This window comes from Dermacentor andersoni, chromosome 10 (assembly GCF_023375885.2).
Source record: "Dermacentor andersoni chromosome 10, qqDerAnde1_hic_scaffold, whole genome shotgun sequence".
Lineage (NCBI taxonomy): Eukaryota > Metazoa > Arthropoda > Arachnida > Ixodida > Ixodidae > Dermacentor > Dermacentor andersoni.
The window spans coordinates 16,468,203-16,485,394 of NC_092823.1; the positions used below are offsets into that span (position 1 = coordinate 16,468,203).

At 46.1% G+C, this 17,192-nt stretch overlaps 1 protein-coding gene across 2 annotated transcripts in view; it reads right to left on the reverse strand.

The window, feature by feature from the left end:
- The window catches only part of Ufsp1 (UFM1 specific peptidase 1), a 207,439-nt gene that overhangs the window by 167,049 nt on the left and 23,198 nt on the right, over positions 1–17,192 (reverse strand). For both annotated transcript variants that reach the window (XM_050168959.3, XM_055065149.2), the window contains exon 3: positions 10,795–10,935. In XM_050168959.3, the coding sequence (XP_050024916.2) occupies positions 10,795–10,935 (141 nt within the window). The remainder of the gene's footprint in view (positions 1–10,794; positions 10,936–17,192) is intronic.

Here is a 17,192-nt window from a genome sequence, read left to right on the forward strand (position 1 = left end):
TTAGAAAATTAATTTGCTAAATGCTTCAGTGTAAAGTATGTAAATATTAAACAATCTCGGGGAAGAGATGTAGGAGGTAAGGAGCGCACTGATGTATACAGACAGGGCCAATTAAGGCAACAGGGAGATGCATCCAACTTTAGTCATGCTTGCATCTCTGATGAGATAATCTACCATGCAGAAGCAGCTGCCCTCATCCTCTCCACATTCTTAATGTGGTCGCACTGTATGTTTAGGGCTGTTTGTATAATGTTTGTTCTATAATTATGAATGTGTGCTTTGGGTGTGCAACTTGTCCCTCCAGACCGCCAGAATTCGTGACACAAGGACCACTGTAACGATTCCTTAATGTTGCAGCAGCTCTGCTTTAGAGGTACAGTCGCAAGCAAAAGCTTGAAGACGAGAGATGCCGCAAAAAAATATTTTTTCTGATCAGCCCAGGCATGGCATGCTGAATTCGAGTTGTGCTGCCTACATGCATCTGTTCAATCAATGCAATACATTGTGACAATTCATGGTTGCACAGCTGTGCTAGAAGAATTTAAGCTCTTGCCCGGTACCGTAGTCTCCTGACTTTTGCCTACCACCGTAGGACTGTTTCAGAGACAAGGCAAATGTAAACAGAAGTGTTAATTTGAGCTACAAAATTAAATAACAACATAACATTAACATTCACACAATGAATGGCACAAGATTTGTCACCACACTACCATGGCACTTACAATTCAGCTGCCAAGCCTATCCTCAACAAATCACAATTGCTTTTCATGAACTATGCTTGTACGGCAGCCACCTCTATGCTGAGGCGTCAGACACGCTGGCAGCGCGGCGTTACCTAGGCCAATCATGCAAGGCTAAACTGAACACAAACTGAACCTGTGTTTTGAACAATCATCTCTGATCGTCTTCCCCTGTTGCCCAGTGTGTGCTCCTTTTATACTGCCATCTACACGCATACGCTGGGGAGCACAGGCAGGGTTACATATCGCCATTTGTGGTCAGGCATTACCTGGTAACATGACATCAAAGCAATGCTCAGTAAAACAACAGACGGTATTGGATGCTGAAAATTCCTGTAGTTACAATGCGTTAATTTCTAACACTTACCTAACCAACAGAGGCGTAGCCAAAAATTTCCTTCTAGGGGGCTCATGTTGCAGCTCAGCCTCCTCCTTATAGAATTTGTAGAGGGATAAAATATATGAATTATAACTGCATTGCAATTGCCAAAGATGCTGCAAACGAATTTTCGAATGCTACGCATTGTCAAGACAAGTAAAATGTGTATTTTTTCATAAAGGAATATACTCGTATGTCTCACAAATTGTGCCCGAAGTAACTCGTATCAATGCTTCCATGCTTTTGTCTACTTAATAAGTAAAGAAAATATCACACTAACTTTAGAACTATATCAGTTTGAAACCAGCAAAGTAGTGCATGCCGCTGATATAGAAAATGTAAAGACCGTGAAATAAAGAAGTTGAGGTCAAATATTTTAATTAAACTGTCATTCAAGAACCTTGCTCACATTTTTGTACATATGCAACAGCCAAGGAACAATCTCAATGACGCTGTCCTTCATTCCAATTTATTTATTTATTTATGTATTTATTTATTTATTTATTTATTTATTTATTGAAAATACCTTACAGGCCCCTTGACAGGGCATTGAGTAAGGGGGGTATAATAACAGAGCAAAGTAACTCGACAGTGTACAAACATACGGCTCAAAGTAGCAATGTAACACAGAGAAGGAGGAGCTGTCACATCGCGCAGGAGGAGCTGTCACCGGTCATGTATTTCGAGTAATTGCACCAAAATTCTAGTCGCAACGGAGAGCCCATATAAAGAGCAGGGGTTCTGCAAAATATACGAGGGCGAGTAAAATGAAAGTGAGCTAAAGCGAATGTATGACAGACGGAGCACTTTATTTAAAAGTTGTCTTCATGAGCACTGAGGCATTTGCCCCACTGACTAACACCATGATCATCATTTATTATTCCCTTAAGGGGGACTTCATAGGCATTACATAAGGGGGGGGGGGAGACAGTGATGGGAAAGTGCCATACATCAGCTCAAAAAAAACGAAACAAAGGTAACAGAAAAATAAATAATAAACTGTGTAGAAAACTTCAGGTATAAACAGAACAATGAAAGTATCTCAAACTGAGTAGCATAAATTAAAAGAAAACTGTACACCTAAATGTTAAAAACGCTAAACAAAAGTGGCAAAGAAGAAGAGAAGGAAAAATAGGCAATGACCCAAGCAAGTTGGATTGCTGGGACAGGAAACGTGAGAAAAAGTGGCTATTTTGGGTTCAAGTGGTCTGACAGTAACTGCTTAAATTTGGAGGGATTTGACTGAAACCACGGCTTCGGGAAGATTGTTCCATTCTTTTATGGCGATGGCGAGGAAGGATTTGTTGAAGGCGTTGGAAGAACCATGCAAATGCTGTATGCTAAGGGAGTTAAAGAAACGGTGAGATGGGCGTAACGAAGCATGCAATGAGTTCTCGGACAGTGCAGGAAAGTTAAAGTATAATTTATGAAAAAAACAGAGCATTGCAAGTTTCCGGTGGAGTGCTAGGGGTTCGAATCCGAGAGTCAATTTCATGTCAATAACGCTGTCCCAAGGTGAGTACTGGGAAGTTATGAAGCTGGCTGCCCGGTTATGAATGGCTTCGAGCGACTGAATCAAGTAAACCTGGTGAGGGTTCCATATGGCTGAGGCATACTCCATATTAGAGCGGACGTATGTTTCGTGTGCTACTTGCCTGATGAATGGAGGGGACATAGCCAGCGATCTTCGGATGAAACCAAATGTTCTGGAAGTGCTAGCACAAAGTTTCATGATATGGTCCACCCAAGTTAACTTGTTAGTTATTTTGACTCTCAGGTACCTGTATGAGTTTGTTACTGATAGCGCCGTGGAGTTCAGCGAGTACGGGAAAAGGGCAGTGAAACGTTTACGTGAGATGTGCGTGCATTTACATTTCGAAATATTAAGCTGCATAAGCCAGTCAGAACACCATTTCTGGATTTTGCTTTTATTTATTCATTTATTCATTTCCTCAAAGGTCTCTGTTGAGACATTACATGAGGGAGCGGGGAGTTAGTGACAAAGATAGGTACTACAAATTACAAAGGGATATTTTCGATGAGTCGCTTGAATGCAAGTGGGTCGATGATAGTGGCAACTTCGGCAGGCAGGCCATTCCAGTCTCGTGTTGTGCGCAGAAAAAATGATTGCTGAAAAGTAACGGTATGGGCTTGTGGGGGATATACTGTATTAGAGTGACTGGTGCGGGCAATGCGATGTGCTCTTTTTATGTACGGGTTGTCAAAAGGCAAGGAATGAAAGAATTTATGAAAAAGCTTAAGACGGGCTATTCTACGGCGTGAGGCTAGAGAGGGTAGGTTTATTTGGGCTTTTAGTGCCGAGATACTTGAATTGTATGAATAAGTTGACAGGATAAATCGTGTCGCACGGTTCTGAACCGACTCGAGGGCTTTAATAAGGTTATTGTGGTGGGGGTCAAAAATAGCTTCGGCATACTCAAGCTTGAGCCGCACAAAGGTTAGAAAAGCAAGTTGTTTAATAGAGGGAGGAGCGAGGAAAAGGTTACGGCGTAGATAACCTAGAGTACGATTAGCAGAGTTTATTATGTGGTTAACATGACAGGTCCAAGTTAAGTCACGCGAGATGTACACACCAAGATATTTGAATGAATCCGTTGTTGCAATCTGCGTGTTATTGATGCTATAATTAGGGATATCGTAATTACGACGACGATGAATAGACATTAACACGGTTTTAGCTACATTTAAATACATGAGCCAAGTGGTACACCAGTTTTGTATGCGCGATAGGTCATTTTGTAACGCCAAATGGTCGCTGGGGTTAGTAACTGCTCGGTAAACCACACAATCATCAGCGAAGAGTCGGATATGAGAAGAAATATTACAAGGTAGGTCATTGATGTATATTAAGAAAAGGAGGGGACCAAGTACGGTACCTTGAGGTACGCCTGAAAGCACGGGTGTTAAGGTCGTCTTGCTTAGGTCGGCTCAGGTCGTCTTGTAATGATTCCATTTGAGGGAACAAACGAGAGTTAATGAACGATTGAGGGAACAAACGAGTGAGGGAACAAACACGAGTTAATGACACCTTAGTTGAAATCAAGAAAAAGAAATGGGCATGGGCAGGACATGAAATGGGGAGGGAAGATAACCGATGGTCATTAAGGGTTACGGACTGGATTCCAAGGGAAGGGAAGCGTAGCAAGGGACGGCCTGAAAGTTAGGTGGGCAGATGACATTAAGAAGTTTGCAGGGACAACATGGCCACAATTAGTACAAGACTGGGGTAGCTGGAGAAGTATGAGAGAGGCCTTTGCACTGCAGTGGGCGTAACCAAGCTGATGATGATGATGATGATGATGATGTAATGATTCCTGGTCGTTATTATCAGAGATGCGGCGATAAATGGCGCAATCATCCGCAAAAAGACGGACGGATGACAAAATCCCAGATTGCAGGTCGTTGAGGAAAATTAGGAAGAGAAGCAGAGCAAAAAGAGAACCCTGCGGAACTCCACAGATAACTTCAGTAGTTTCATACGCATGACTGGCGATGACGGTGAACTGTGAGCGGTTAGTTAAAAAGCAGCGAATCCAGGATAAGACAAGAGGGTCGAGTGATAAGCATGCAAGTTTACACAATAGACGTTGGTGAGGAACATGGTCAAATGCTTTTGAAAAATCGAAGTAGATGACGTCTGTTTGAAATGAAGAATCTAAATTAAGGTGAAGATCGGTTGCAAATTCAAAAAGTTGGGTTTCGCACGAGAAGCCTGCCCTAAAACCATGCTGTTTGGGAAAGAAGAAAGTATTGTGATCGAGGTGATTCGCAATATGGGAGTAGAGTATATATGTTCGAAGAGCTTGCATGAGATGCATGTTAATGAAATGGGACGATAATTAGAGGGGTCAGCATGGTCGCTACTCTTAAAAATTGGCACAACCTTGCTTGATTTCCAGCCGTCCGGAATTTGACTGGTATTGAGGGACTGGGCAAAGATTAGCTGCAGGATTTGGCTTGTGAAATGTTTCGTGCCTTTAAGTATTTAAGCAGGAATGTTATCAGGTCCGGGTGAAGTGGATGGCTTGAGGTTATCGATGAGCTTTGAAATTCCCTCAGATGGTGATGGTTACGGGTGGCATTGGAATAAAATTTAGGCTCGGTAAAGTAATGCTCTTATCCGCTGGCTCGTGGGTGAAAACTCAGGTGAAGTAGGAATTCATTGTGTCTGATCGCTCGTAAAGCAGAACATCTGTGCCGTCTTGTCTTTTTAAGCATATGTTGTAGGAACTGTTCTCGTTGGGCATTAGCAAATTCCAAAATTTCTTGGGGTTAACACGCAATATTTCTAGATGAGTGTGACTGTAGAATTTTCTTTTGGATGACCGCAATAATCTAGTGTATTTGCGAAGGATGCCGAAGTATTTTTCCCATTTTACATTTTACAGTAAACAGGCAGAGATTTTCAATTTTCCAAATAAACACTGAAACAAAATAACAAAACACTTTGTAAAAAGCAGTGCTATGCATTGCAGCACACACATAGGTATTAGAATAACAAATAACAGGTCATGGGGAAAAGAAAAAAAGAATAATAAGAGGTATAGCTTTAAACTGAGTGCAATATTACGTAATCTTGCTAAGAAAATATCGCTTAATAACATCACTTGAATGGTCAAAGGGGTCAAACAATTCTTTGTTTAATTTATTTAATAATACTGGAAGAGTATAAGAAAGAGACTGCTCGGTATAATATGCCCTAGACGTCGGCACTAACCAAATTTCTTCACAGAGTGAAGGTCCGTCATAAAAGAATGATCCGTGTCAGGTGCTCGATAACATACAAGTAGTGTACTAGGTACATGAGGGAACGCAAATTTTCAGACACATTATTTCGCTGTGGCTGTTTATCTCGAGTAAAGCAGATGAAAAAATTGAATTTACAAAAGCAAGAATGCCGCTTCCCCGATGACCTACTCAATCTCGCCTGTAGATATGAAAAGACTGGTTGCCGTGGAGCAATTCTGAATCGTGAATATCAGGTGTTAACCAAGATTCAGCAAATAAAGCGATGCCAGTGCTATGGTTTTCGAGGATGGCCTCAACTATTTCTTTTTTTGGCAGGTAGCTTCCTATATTTGTCAGTAGGAGAGAAATTTTGTTAGTTTTAGCTGTGCGCAGGCATTCTGACAGCTGGACCTGCGACAAGGAAGTGTCGCACGGCACTTGCGTTAACCGCTATGAATGTAGTTCTACAATGGAATCTGTTTCGGCGTTGTAGGTGAATAGTTTTCTGCCAACAACCAACTTATCAAAGCGGATCTTAAATGAGGCATTAGTTTGTTAAATGAGGCGTTAGCTTTTACCCAGCTCTCACCGAGTTCGTCCTGAAGTCCGAGGAACAATAGGTTTGTGCGTCACAAGTGGTTTTCAGCGTCGTCGCACTTGTTTGTCAGTGCTTTAACGTCTGAAGCAAGCTCGGCCAAGTCAGTGTTTGTTTCGGATGCAGCTACTTTTACTGGGTTTGTTTCAATAGTTTTTTTTTTTTCAAGTATTTCGACGTGCACTGAAAGACGATGCACCGAGTCTTCAATGTTTGTTTGAACGGACCGGATCAAGGCAAGCTTGTCAAGTACGGTGCCCTGAGCGGATTCAATACAAGATATGGCTTGGTAAACTGTTTCCAAGGAAGGCGGAGCATCGTTTCCGTTAGGGCCTGGGTTTAGTTCAACATCACCAGATAAAACGAGGAGAAGAGAAATAAGGTGGGCCATTGGAAGCAAGCGATACACAGCATCCTTTGACAACACTCGATGGCGTCTTTGGGGCACGACACCGCTAGCAAAAATGGGTTGCTAGAGCGACAGTACGTGGCATAGGGAAGATAACCTGCTGCAGCTGAAAAAAGGGCGTCTGCATGACGAGTTGCAATGCGGTGGTGTGCCCCAAACAACCCCAGTGGTACAGCGGCTTATGTAGGTGCCAGATTCCCATGCTTGTGCCAGGTTGCCAGATGACAGACTAGTCCACCGCTAGAAGCAGGGGATGCAGGTTGATGTGGTCGTTGTCGATGTAGTCGTCAGCTGGCAGCCAAGCGATCTCGTTGACGACATGCGGCCCAAAAAAGCCTGAGCTTTCAGCGTTGGAGCAGGAAGTGGCGGGACCCCATATCAAGATTGCCTGCAGCAGCTGAAAAAAGGGCGTCTGCATGACGAGTTGCAATACGGTGGCGTGCCCCCTAAGGAGTCGCGATTCCTATCTCATCAAGCTGGTTGGGTTGCTGCTTCAAAAAGTATGCAACTAACTCCTTCCCATCATCGTCTGACATGAATCTGGTTCCCTTGACCTGTTTTTTTTTTCAGTTGCCCCAAATTGTGGAAGTTGCAAAGCGACAGGTCTGGGCTATATGGCGAATGTTGCAGCATTTCCCACTTGAACTTTGCCAGTTTTGCGTTAACCAAGTCAACGACATGGGGATGGGCATTGTCGCGGAGCAAGATGATCCCTTCGTCAATTTTCCACGTCGTTTGTTCTTTATTGCGACACACAGCTGATCCGGCACTTCACAATATCGGAAAAGATTAATAGTCTCTCCAGGTTTAGCAAATTTGATCAGTGATGGCCCCTGATGATCGAAAAAACAGTCAACAACAGCTTTCCAGTGGAAATGACGGCCTTCGCTTTCTTTGGGGGTGGTGAATTCAAATGTTTCCACTGTATGCATTGCCGTTGTTTCAGGCCCGTAATAGTGGCCATATGATTCGTCCCCAGTGACAATTCTAGACAAGAAGTCGCCACCCTCATTGTGATACCGGATCATATGAGTCAAGGCAGCGCCGAACCTCTCGATCTTCTGGCAGTGGTTCAAAATCTTGGGCATCCATTGCGCACACAAGAACCGATAATCGAGATGTTCATGAATTATGGCGTGAGCCGAAGCATGACTGATGTTCACACGCTCTGCCTGTTCATCGATGCTTATCCTCCGTGCTTGTCTAGTCAGCTCATCAACCACTGCAATTGCATTGGGGGTGATTGCACAGTGGCTCTGGCCCGGTCTTAGATCGTCATTACAACTTCCACTTCCTTCTTTGAACCATTTGCTCCAACGCTTCACAGTGGACAATGAAATGCATGTTCAGCATACATGGCAGCCATATGGCGACAAATTCTTTTTTTGGGAAACATCTTCAGCAGTCAAACCTCACGACACCATGCCATTCAACTTTTTGGGTGTCCAATATGTCACGTAACCATGCTTAATCTAGTGTATGAGAGAAGAACATTTATCCTCACACCTGTGTGTTACTTTTCTAAATGAGAGATGCCTGTGTGCTACATGCATGCCTGGCAGATAATGAACCAAACCAATATTGCGCGGAGTAGGTTGACTCATTTTCATATGACTCGTCTTCGTTCATTAGAAATGCAAAGATACAATGGAATATACAAATGCGAAGATACAGCTTGATAAAGGGCAAAAAAGTGTCACTGGAAACAAACTGCACTGCACGTATACACAAAACCTCGCAACAAGATATTTAAATATATGCATGTCTCCAATAGATCTACATATCTAAAAAATGTCGCTGTATATGATGCGTCAAACAAGGCAAATAAATATGTTGCGCAGTCACAGATTCACAGATCACAGAATCCTAAGCCCCCCCCCCCTTCCCCCCTCCCTCCAATCCCCGCGATGTATCGCGCGTGATAGAAGGCGGTGGCCATCCTCCCCGCTTTTCTCCCTTGCACACACAAGACGGAGTCACCATCGCTAGCTCACCCATGCCACTCCCACCCCCCCATGCTTTCACTTGCACACGTAGCATGCAGCATGCAGTCACAATGTTATCGCCCTTGGACTTCATATGGAACATGAGGGCGACAGCAGGAATGTGGCTGGAAAAAAGATTAAATTATGGGGTTTTACATGCCAAAACCACTTTCTGATTATGAGGCACGCCATAGTGGAGGACTCCGGAAATTTCGACCACCTGGGGTTCTTTAACGTGCACCTAAATCTAAGTACACAGGTGTTTTCGCATTTCGCCCCCATCGAAATGCGGCCGCCGTGGCCGGGATTCAATGCCGCAACCTCGTGCTCAGCAGCCTGACACCATAGCCACTGAGCAACCACGGCGGGTGAATGTGGCTGGAGTGTCCATATAATTGCTATCGCCATAATATAATAAAAGTATCCGGCAACTGAAGCGTCCTGTGGACCTTTACTTTCCGGAAAAGAAGTAACGAAATCGAACTTTCACCATGTAGCAATTTGCTGCGCCACAACAATGTCTTTTCTTTTTCTTTTGTGGGGGCGGAGCAACACAATGAAAAAAAAAAAAAAAACGCAAAGGAAAGCATGTTGCCTCCAATGTAATGCTTACTTTGGGCACCTAATGTGGCTACCGAAGGCATATCGAAAAAAACATGAGACGCTTGGCCCACAGAGAACCATACACATACTGCTAGGTATCCTCCACTGGCGAGACAAGACTTTCTGGAGAGGTCGCACTCAAGCAAACGCATTACAATGTATCGAGTCCCCACAGTGATGGCGGCGAGTGACCATTGTTTCTTTTATTAGTCTGCTAGTCAGAAATCGTCCAAAACTCTGCCAGGCAAAAATCAACTGGAGCAGACAAAAACAAATGTGCACCGAAGTGTGCCGCGAGGTGGTCGGGGCAACACGAGAGAAACGCATGCGCTCTCTGGCTCTGGCAGCCCGCGGGTAGCGAGAACAAGAAAATTGAAGAGGCTGAATGTGCCCTTGCGAATAAAAGTCAAAGTAGAAAAATAAATAAGAACGTAAGAACCTTTGCTGGCTTTAGTGTCTTGACATGGATGCTTTGGCACAGGTGAAAAAAAAATGTTGATAGTCTTTTCTGTGACATGACAGCACAAATGAAGCATCACAACGCTTCGTCTCATCGCACCTCACTGCGTACTTTGTCAACTTGTCTGATAGTGTGTTGATTTGGCTTACCTCGTTGTATGATCCGATGTACTACTTTAGAAAAGTTAATGCACTTTTGGCATCATGTTTATAACATTATACTCACAAAGTTCCGGAATTGAAAGTCTGAAGCACAACTTTGGAAATGTCAATGCACCTTTCACCTCAAAAGTTTGAGAACTTTATACCCATAAAGTTTCGGAATTCAAATCCATGCGCTTCGTAGATTACATGGCCTCCGCGAGATGCCGCAACGAGCCCGCTCGCCATCAAAACGGCCATGAAACTCAGTGCTCGGATGGGGCTCCTTGCATTATATGACTCCCGCTGCAAGTGCATTGCCGCAAAATCCAGCCCAAGTTTGCAATGTTCGCACTGAAATGTCTTTTTGGGCGTGAAAAAGACATTCTAGACAAAATCCAGAACGATTTCCAGCGCCAGAGGTTGTTTTGGCCGGGGCATGACAGCAGGAAAAAATGTCAGGGGGGGGGGCTGAAGCCTCGTTAGCCTCCCCCCCCCAGCCTGGCTACGCTCCCATCACCCTATCTCCTTTCTTCTTTTGCTTGTTCAGCAACTGTATTTTCTAGCTTTCAGAAAGCAGTCAAAAACAATTTAGGCTCAAAGCTTCATGACATGACTCTTTAAAGGCTGGAAAAGGGCCTGTATGTGAGAGGGCAAAGCCGAAGAAACGCATTGTAACAATGATCTCACACAAGAATGGGCTGTTTCAAGTACTACAAGTATTCTCTGCTAACCTGGTAAAAGTGGTCAAGGCAGAGGAACACTTCAGTGCTGCCAATCCAGTCACGAGAACCGTTGAACTGGGCTTCCTTATCGCCAAGCGTCACGAGGGCTGCCTGGATCTCGGTGATGCTTGGCACAGCCCTTGCTTGCTCCTACAAAAAGAAGTCTCTCTTCAAGGAAGAAGGCTCTCAGCTGGATGAAAGTCAGAAGGGTGAAAAGCAGCTTGCTTTGCTTATTAAAACAGTGCACTGAGGGACAGTAAATGAAGAGGACACATGCAGCGCTGGCTTCCAGCACTTCATTACTCCAAAGGAACAGGTCTGCTCTTTTGTAATAAGGAAGTGTTGGGAAGTCAACACTGTGTGTGTGTCCTTTCCAGTCCCTTGTTGTGCTGTTGTAACTTGAAGATGTTCAGCCAAAAAGTCAAAATTATGACTTTATCAATTTACTTTGAACTTTGTTTATATTAAGTAAGAATTTAAATGATGTGGGAGACCAAACAGATACAGCTGCCTAAAGCGACAGCTTGGCCGAGCTGCAGGTTCCCCATTACTGTCAGAGAGGGAGCACACAAAAAATCAAGAATATAGGTTATATAGACTGCTGTTAACCGCGAGGTGAACATATTGTTACGCATGAAGAAAACGAAGAACAGTGAACGTGCTTGCGGTGCCAAGTGGGGGAAGGAAGAAGAGAATGACGCTGAGTTGATCAACCAGCTGGCCGCTCTTGCGCTCACCTTCGCAACCTAAAGTAAACGGTCCCCTTCATCTGTAAGGGTTATAAACGGTCTCCTTCGCACGCAACAAAGCGGTGGAGGTGCGGGGTACCGCTCACAACAACGGAACCATCACTGCCGCAGTTTCGTCGAAGCCGTCGACTTGCCGGCCTCCCGCCATCAGCCGTGACCGTCTTCGAGATGCCAGAAGAAGTAGCCGCTCCGAGGGCAGCGCCTGGCAGTTTACTGCCATACTAACGAGTTCCACCCACCTTCGGAGGCAAAGCGGGGGAAGATGCCGACGAGTGGCTCGTCCACTACAAACAAGTGAGCAAGTCCAACGGGTGGGATGCAACCGCTCAGCTCACCAATGTGGTGTTCTCCCTGACCGATACCGCCCTCGTGTGGTACGAGAACCACGAGGACGCGCTTACGACGTGGGAACATTTTGTTGACGAGCTAAAGGGATGTTTTGGGGACTCAGTCGCCAAAACGAGCAGACATTGTCGCAACAGGTGCAGCTACCAGGTGAGACATGCACAACATATATCGAAGAAGTGTTAAAGCTGTGCAAGGTGGTCAGTGCTCGCATGTCTGAAGAAGATAAAGTTGGACATTTGCTGAAAGGAGTGGCTGAGGATGTGTACAATTTTTTAATTGGAAAGGAGAGCCTCAGTTCTGTGTCCGACGTCATCCGGCACTGCAGAACTTTTGAAACGCTCAAGATGCGTCGGATTGTGCCAAAGTTTGGACGGTTGGCAAACGTTACGACAGTTGCTAGAGTGGACACAAGTCCTTGCCTCGACCTTCCTTTGACGATCCGACAGACTGTCCACGAGGAACTTTCCCGCCGCGAAGAGTCTTTGCATTCAAATGCTGACCACCATGGTGTGTACACGTCACGTGAGGCTATGACAGCGCCACATTTGGCTCCTTGGCAACCGATGGTTACCACAGCAGCCGTAGAGTACAGCGCAGCCCCACAGTCGAGGATGACAACACGCCCTCTGACTCTGCGCTATGACCAACGCACTCAGCGCACGCCTTCTCGACGCCCGATGTATCATCGTGACACACGCCACGAACCAACCCATTACACGCGGGAAAATGATAATGTCCGCTTCATCGACGAACAACCAAGGTTTCGACCTCTCCCGGTTTGTTATTCCTGCAGTGTCCCGGGTCATATATCGCGGTTTTGTAACCAGCGTATGACCACGTGGTATGGCCAGCCCTCAGAGTTTTCTCGGCCCTCCGAACGGCCACATGGTGCCCCGTGGCCAGCACACGTATCATCTGGCGACAAGTATTGGCCGAGAAGCTCCCGGAATCGCTCCCCGGCATTTGACAGGAGTTTGACACCCCCACCGCAACGTTGTGCTCCCCGTTCTCCCTCACCGCTGCGTCACACCATGTCCCCTTCCTCACCGGAAAACTAGCTAGCGCGGCCGATGGCGGTGAGGTCGCTGGAGACGTGCTACTGACAGAAGTACCTCCTGTGTTGATGCTGAAAAACAAAGTGCACGTTCTTGTAGATAATGTCCCTGTGATGGCTCTGGTGGACACAGGCGCAACAATTTCGGTCATGAGTGTCTCTTTTAAACACGTGTTAGGGCGAAAGGTTTTGTTTAAATGGGACGAAGATTCAAAGTTCTGTGGAGTGAGTAGCAAGCCGTTGCGACCTATTGGTGTGTGTAGTGCTGACGTGTTTTTGGGAGGCCATCTTTTTACGACAGAGTTTGTAATTATTCCTCGGTCGACCCATGATGTTATTCTCAGCATGGACTTCTTGCGGGAGTTTGGTGCTACTGTCGACTGCCGCACAGGGAAGGTATTCATAAGTGGTAGGATTCCATCAGGACTCCTGGAGAACCCTGTCGATCGCGAAGCTACACTGTGTGTTTGTGGTGATACGGTCATACCTGCATCATCTACCGTTTGCGTTCCCATTGTCTGTTGTGGCGCCGATTCCGACAGCTTCGAAGCTACCGTAGAACCGATGCACTTTAACTGTGTGAAGAAGAATGTGTTGGTGCCACATTGTGTGGTGTCGATCAAAGGCAGACGCACTGGCTTATGGACCGTAAACTGTTCTAAGGAGCCTGTTATACTACCAGACGGCATGAAATTAGCCTTCGCCAGGGAACACGCATCCTTATCAGTGGCTGAACTTACAGATGTGCCGGAGGAACCTGATGGCCACAGTTCGGAAACAGCCCTTTTGTCGATGGTAAACAGATCGCTTAGCACGAGTGAACGCCGAACGTTAGTGGGTGTGCTTTCGAAGCACATTTCGCTTTTCGACTTTGCGCAGGACAAAATACCTGCAATCCCTGCGTCTCGAACGCGCCATACCATCAACACGGGTTCGGCAAATCCGATTAGACAAAAGCCATATCGTGTTTCACCATCAGAGCGCCAGATTATCAATGAACAAGTGCATGAAATGATGAAAAAGGGAGTGGTACAAGAGTCAGCGAGTCCGTGGGCAGCTCCAGTGATTCTTGTTAAAAAAAAAAGGATGGATCTTGGAGATTTTGCGTCGACTATCGCCGTTTGAATGCTGTAACAAAAAAGGACGTGTACCCACTCCCACATATTGATGACGCAATAGACTGCCTTCATTCGGCCTCTTACTTTTCCTCAGTAGATTTACGATCCGGCTATTGGCAAATTCCGATGCATTCTGACGACAAGGAGAAGACTGCCTTTGTAACCCCAGACGGGCTCTTAGAATTTAATGTGATGCCATTTGGATTCTGCAACGCTCCGGCAACTTTCGAGAGATTTATGGACACTGTTCTACGCGGCTTGAAGTGGAACATCTGCATGTGCTTCCTCGACGACGTCGTCATCTTTGGCCGCACCTTCAGCAAACACAACTCATGTCTGGATATTGTCCTGAACTGCATCAGAAACACTGGTCTAGTTTTAAACTCTAAGAAATGCCACTTTGGAGACCGCCAAACCCTTGTGCTTGGGCACCACGTCGACAAGGATGGCATCCGCCCTGATCCCCAGAAAACAGCAGCCATTGAAGCGTTCAGTGCACCGCGCTCTGTCAAGGAGCTCCGTAGTTTTCTGGGGCTTTATTCCTATTTCTGCCGATTTATTCCTAAATTCGCCGATGTCGCGTATCCGCTGACATGCCTGCTATGAAAGGGCACCCCCTTTGAGTGGACTCCAGAGTGCAACTCTTCTTTTCGTCAGTTGAAGTTCCTGCTGACGTCACGACTGGTTCTTCAACACTTCAGTCCTTCAGCTCCGACAGAACTCCATACAGATGCCAGTGGCATAGGTATTGGTGCCGTCCTAGCTCAACGCTACAGTGACCGCAAACACGTGATAGCATATGCAAGCCGCTCATTAAGCAGGCCCGAGCAGAATTACACTGTCATGGAACAAGAATGCCTCGCAGTAGTATTTGCGGTTCAGCGGTTTCATTCTAATCTGTATGGACGCCCCTTTACAGTGGTCACCGACCACCACTCATTGTATTGGCTTGTGAATCTTCATGACCCTTGTGGCCGCTTGCGCACTGACTGCAAGAATACAGCTTCACCGTCTCTTATAAGAGCGGTCAACGACACTCTGATGCGGACTGTCTCTCGCGTATGCCACTTAGCACTACGGACTGTGACGCCGACAACTTCGATCACTTCGTGGCTTCTGTGTCGCCGCGTTTTCCAGACTTCAACTGCTTCAAAGCCGAACAGCGAAAAGACGATAAATTAACACCGCTCTTCACCGCTATTACCGCCTCGATGACAGTAAACCATTTCTGTGTACGTGATGGACTCCTGTATAAGAAGAACTTTTCCTGCACTGGCGCACATTTTCTCCTAGTGGTACCCGAGAGCCTTCGCACAGTGATTCTAAGTGCTACGCACAACGACCCTACGTCTGGCCATTTGGGTTCAGCGAGGACGCTCTACCAGATTCAGGAACGCTTTTCTTGGCCTGGAATGCGACAGTCTGTTGAGACGTATGTGTTCAGCTGCATGCAGTGTCAGCGCCACAAACGGCCATCTACTGCTCCAGCTGGTCTCCTGCAGCTGATCCCGCCTCCAAGCACGCCTTTCCAACAAGTGGGCATTGACTTCGTAGGCCCATTTCCAAAATCAGCCAAGGGAAACCGTTGGATAGTTGTTTGCGTCGACTACCTCACACGCTACTGTGAGACGGCGGCTGTGCCCTCCACAACTGCCACTGACGTTTCAACATTCTTGCTGCAATATGTGATCCTGCGACATGGTCCGCCTCGCGTGATCATCAGCGACCGTGGACGACAATGCACAGCAGACATTGTAGAGGAGCTGCTTCGTTTGTGTGAATCCAACTTGCGTCACTCGACACCATACCATCCACAAACGAATGGGCTTACGGAGCGCACCAACCGAACAATTGTAAACATGCTATCTATGTATGTTTCATCCGACCACAAGAACTGGGATGGCGTATTGTCTTTTATCACGTACGCGTTCAACACCGCCAAGCACGAGACTACCGGCTATAGCCCTTTTTCCCTGCTGTACGCACGGCCACCCCGGTACACAATCGACACTGTTTTCTCCTTCTGTAGTCACGAAAATCCCACTGTCGCCGAGACTCTCTGTCTCACCGAAGAAGCTCGTCGTATTGCTCGTTTTCGCACTTTGGCATCGCAGGACAGATCAAAAGCATGCTACGACATTCGCTACCGTCCGGTAACCTATCGCCCTGGTGATTTAGTCTGGCTGTGGACTCCAGTACGGAAACATGGATTATGCCAAAAGCTTTTGGCCACCTACGATGGACCATTTGTTATTATTAACAGACTCACGGAAGTCACGTATAACATAGCTCGCCTCACGGCGAGTGGTAGAAGAGCTGCCAAGACACAAGTGGTCCATGTCGCCAGCTTGAAATTGTTCACGTCAAGACAAATGGATTGACTCGCCCGGCAGGCTTCATCTGCGCCGAGAGGAATGTTACGCATGAAGAAAACGAAGAACAGTGAACGTGCTTGCGGTCCCTAGTGGGGGAAGGAAGAAGAGAACGACGCTGAGTTGATCAACCAGCTGGCCGCTCTTGCGCTCACCTTCGTGACCTAAAGTAAACGGTCCCCTTCACCTGTAAAGGTTATAAACGGTCTCCTTCGCGTGTAACAGTATTAAAATCAGGCAGAACTCATTTAGAATAAATATACATGTATATGGAATACCAATACATGTCATGTACAAGGTGTATACTAGGCTCCTATTCTGTGCTTCCCTTTGAACATGTGGCAGGCATGTCCATCTGCCACTGCTAAACTCACACATAGAGGAACAGGGGAAGGATGCATACACAGAGGAGGAGCTGAGGTATCTTCAAAGACACAAAAAAATGTTAATGCAGAATATGCTTTATTTCTTATATCGATTGTCTCAAATAATGCATGTGTGGTAAATGAGATGTGATACTGGCAGCATATTGTCACGTGGTCGTGACGGCAAAGAACACAGTAGCAATACTGTGAAAGGCAAAACTAGCTTTTATTGGGCGAACCTGTGCCCACAAAACAGGCTACACTTAAAGCACAACGAGAGCGGCGAACACAGTCGGCGATCGTCGAAAATCTGATCAGCGGGTCCAGCGCGTCAGCTTTATACAGCAGTCATCGAATGTTCCAGACTAATCGTTGGGACCCGCGTGCCTTCCACAAAGTTC